The sequence below is a fragment of the Orycteropus afer genome, unplaced genomic scaffold, assembly GCF_000298275.1.
Source record: "Orycteropus afer afer isolate SDZICR_OR568_19922 unplaced genomic scaffold, OryAfe1.0 scaffold00023, whole genome shotgun sequence".
Classification (NCBI taxonomy): domain Eukaryota; kingdom Metazoa; phylum Chordata; class Mammalia; order Tubulidentata; family Orycteropodidae; genus Orycteropus; species Orycteropus afer.
Genome location: NW_006921610.1, coordinates 2,589,484 through 2,592,835, shown reverse-complemented (window position 1 = coordinate 2,592,835; position 3,352 = coordinate 2,589,484). Strand labels below are relative to the sequence as shown.

The 3,352-nt window shown below is 53.3% G+C and overlaps 1 protein-coding gene across 1 annotated transcript; it reads right to left on the bottom strand.

Moving 5' to 3' along the window:
* Positions 1-1,895: 1,895 nt before the first annotated feature.
* Positions 1,896-2,225, bottom strand: RPRM (reprimo, TP53 dependent G2 arrest mediator homolog). Its single transcript, XM_007934923.2, has one exon. It carries the CDS (start codon positions 2,223-2,225, stop codon positions 1,896-1,898), a length of 330 nt encoding a protein of 109 aa, XP_007933114.1.
* Between the last annotated feature and the right edge of the window lie 1,127 nt (positions 2,226-3,352).

The following is a 3,352-nucleotide window of genomic DNA, read 5'->3' as shown; positions in this document are numbered from 1 at the left end:
AGGCAGTATCACTATGGAAGTAGATTACCCAACCTTCCTTCTGAGGAGTGGCTGGTGGGTTTGAACCGCCAGCCTTTTGGTTAGCAGTCAAATGCCTTAGGCACTGTGCTACCAGAGCTCCTTTCTAAAATATACTAGTGTATTTTTATATTCTTGAAAATATTCAGGATCCTATTCTACTCATAAATATAAACTGTTCAAAACTGTTGAGTTATTTTTATAGGCATAGTCTTCTAGGCTCTTATTTAAATACTGATCAATGTCTGAGCCCTAAATTTCCCATCTATAATCTGTAGCTCTACTTTGGCCCGGTTCTAGTTTTGGGTTACGTACTTCAGGACCTTGGCTAACTCCTCTGAACCCTTTTGCCTACCCTGCTGTTCAAAAGGAAGGGCAGATCTCTTAATCTGGCCCAATCACTAGAAAACGAAATATGGCTGAGAGTGCATCTCAAGGTTTAGTAACAATGGTTTGCCGTAGGGATTGTTAGCGTCATTATGTACTTAAGCATAATTAGTTTTCTTCGCATTTTACACTTTTTTTTTTTTTTTTGAAGTAGCATTTCAGCCCAATCTTGCTGACGTTGATCAGGGGAGATGCCTTCCCTTAAGGCTGGCTAAGCCATCTCCTCCTTTCATTAGTGGTGTAACGCTGTTTTCCCGCCGGAGCCCCGCACGGAAGTGTAATGTTCCCGCGGGGCTCTTCTGTCGTCTTGTCTGGCTCAAAACGCTGAGCCTAAATGAAATTGAAAATAATAACTCTGAAAAAGAAAACACAGGCTCCTGCCTCCAGGATAGCTCCTGTGCCTGAGGTATGGCGATTCTCACTCATCGATTGGCCTCTCCGTCTCGCCCCCACCCTCACCTCTAGATGGATCCAGGAATTGAAGTATAGCTCTCCAAGGCGAACTCCCTTGGCCCACAACCACATCACTACCTGTTCCCCTCTGCCGGGAAGCGCAGAATGACTACCAGGAGGCCAGGGACAAAACATTTAAATGTTGCATTTATTAAAGAAATTTTAAGTAAGAAAAAAAAAAAAAAGTCAAAACGGTGTCACGGATGTCAAGAGCACTTTTGTGGCGTAAACTGTGCAGTCACAAGCTACGAGTTCTATTCCAGGTCCTTACCCGGGGGCAGCTGGGAGTCCAGCACCCCCAAAGACCCGATCTGAAATGCAATAAAAGAAGCAATTCCCCCGTTCGCATTTGCAGGCTCCCCTCCCCCACCCTTCTCCCACAATAACAAAATTCTAATCCCCAGGCAGGCAAACGGACTACTAGGGTAGAAAAGGTCTTATCAAATATTTGTTTCCAAAGCAAGCAAGCAAACAAACAAACAAAATCCCTTAAAACAGCACGTTACAATCAATCACAGGTATTAACACCTCTCCCCGCCAGGGCTGCGGAGAGCAGGAAAGAGTGGGCTGGAATCCGGACACGGGTCTGCGAGTCCCGGGTTCGAGATGTTGCGTGGCGTATACACACGTCAGTTTTCGATCCCCAAGCAATCGCTGCCGCTGAATCCCCCTGTGCCCGCCCGCTCCACCTGGCCCCTGCCCTCAGCCCACCTGCGGACAGAGAAGGCCCTCCGCCCCGTCGGTCTCCCCGCGTCCCAGGCCAGCCGCGGCTTCCAAAGTTCTGAGCCCTAACTGCCCTCTTCTCGCCACTTGCCGCTGAGTCCAGAAATCCGGGCGCTCTCTTTTTGCAACCGCCAGGCACTGGGGCTCTTAGAGGCCGAGCGAAAAACCGGTCGCTTCATTCCGAAAGGCAGAAGTGGAGAGAAATAATTGACTCCGACAGGTTTTCTTTGTCCCCTCCGGGATGGTAAGGGGCGCAACCGGGCCAGCGAAGTGGGGAGGCGTGGGGGCAGCTGCCGCGGGGTCCGAAGGGGCGGTCAGTAGGGCCCCACCACCACCGCCTCCACTTCCTTAGACGGCCTCCGGTCCTTCACCAAGAAGTTGATCATGCCCTCGGACTTGATGAGCAGGTTGCAGCCGAGGAAGAAGATGCCGAAGACCACGGTGAGCGAGAGCACGCACATGACAGCGATCTGCACCACGCGCATGATGTACAGGCTGCGCTCGTCCGGGCCGCCCTCCGCGAAGCCGTCGTCGGTCACCACGGACGCCTGGGTGCAGCACCGCACGGCGCGCTCCAGCGCCTCGCTGCTGTTGGCTAAGAACAGACCCGCCACGTCGGTCTGGTTGCCCAGCGCCAGATTCATCGCGGGAGCGGGCAGGCGCCCCGGGGAGGCGCGGGTAGAGGGCTGGCAAGGCGGTGTCACGGAAGGAACAGGTGCCGGTTAAGCGCTCACTTGCAGGCTTGAGCGCACGGGTCTAGTCTCTCTCCTTTCGAAAGTCCCCGGGTTGTGGGAGTTTCCCAGGAGCCTCTCCGACGCTTGTAGCAGCCCGGCTCCTCTGAGGTGTCCGCTCCTGCCCCGGCGGTGTTCGTTCCCTGCTCTAGCTCCACTGGGGGCTGCTGCAACTTGGCGGGGCTGGGCCAGCCCGGCCGTGGGAGGTGCGGGCGGCGGCGGAGACCCTGGCGGCTGTTCTGAGCGAACAGCGCCCTCTTCCGGCCGCGCTATGGCTCTGCACCTGCTGCCGAAGTGCGGTGGAGCAAACTGTAGCGAACCTTGTTAGTCTTGCTTTTGTAGCTTTGCTTCTTTTCCTACTCCACAGGCAGGGCAGAGGTCACTGCACTCTCCTAGCTTGAAGGATGGCTAAAGAAGTTGAAGGGGAGCAGGGGAAGGAGTTGCGGCCAGTTGAAAGTTTCAGAGGAACTGGGTCACACCAGCCTTTCGTGTGCTTTGCCTTCTGCCCTTCTCAACTCTGGGTGCAGGCAAAGTGGCGATGGATGGCAGGTGCCAGATGGCCCTTCCAAATGCACAGTTCTCCTGTCTGTACCTGACTTCCCTTCTGCGTCGGATTTCTAGCGGAATGGGAATGGGTTGGGAGGTTTGTTGCTGTTGTTTGAGCAGTGGATTTAGAAGGAAAGGAAGGAAGAGCTGGAGGGAGAGAAGAGAAGACGAGAGTAAGGAAGGAGGAAAGAAAGCAAGTGGGAAGAACGGAAGGACAGAAAAACGAAGGGAGAGAGGAACAGCCCTTCTCTCCTAACAAATGCGGTTGGGAAATACAGCAAGGAAGACTTTATAGTGATTTTTGAGGCTAAGGGGCTAAAGAAAGGAGGTTAGAGGAGGGAGTTGTTCTTTGGCCCTGCGTGGAAATGGTTGCCAGGGGCAGGGCCACTTCTCTGGAAAGGAAGGGAGAGGTGACAGACTGGACACTTGCTTGTAATCTTAATTGCAAATAAGGTTTTAGTTATGCTTCCAGCGTTTCTGTTTGGTGGCCCTAA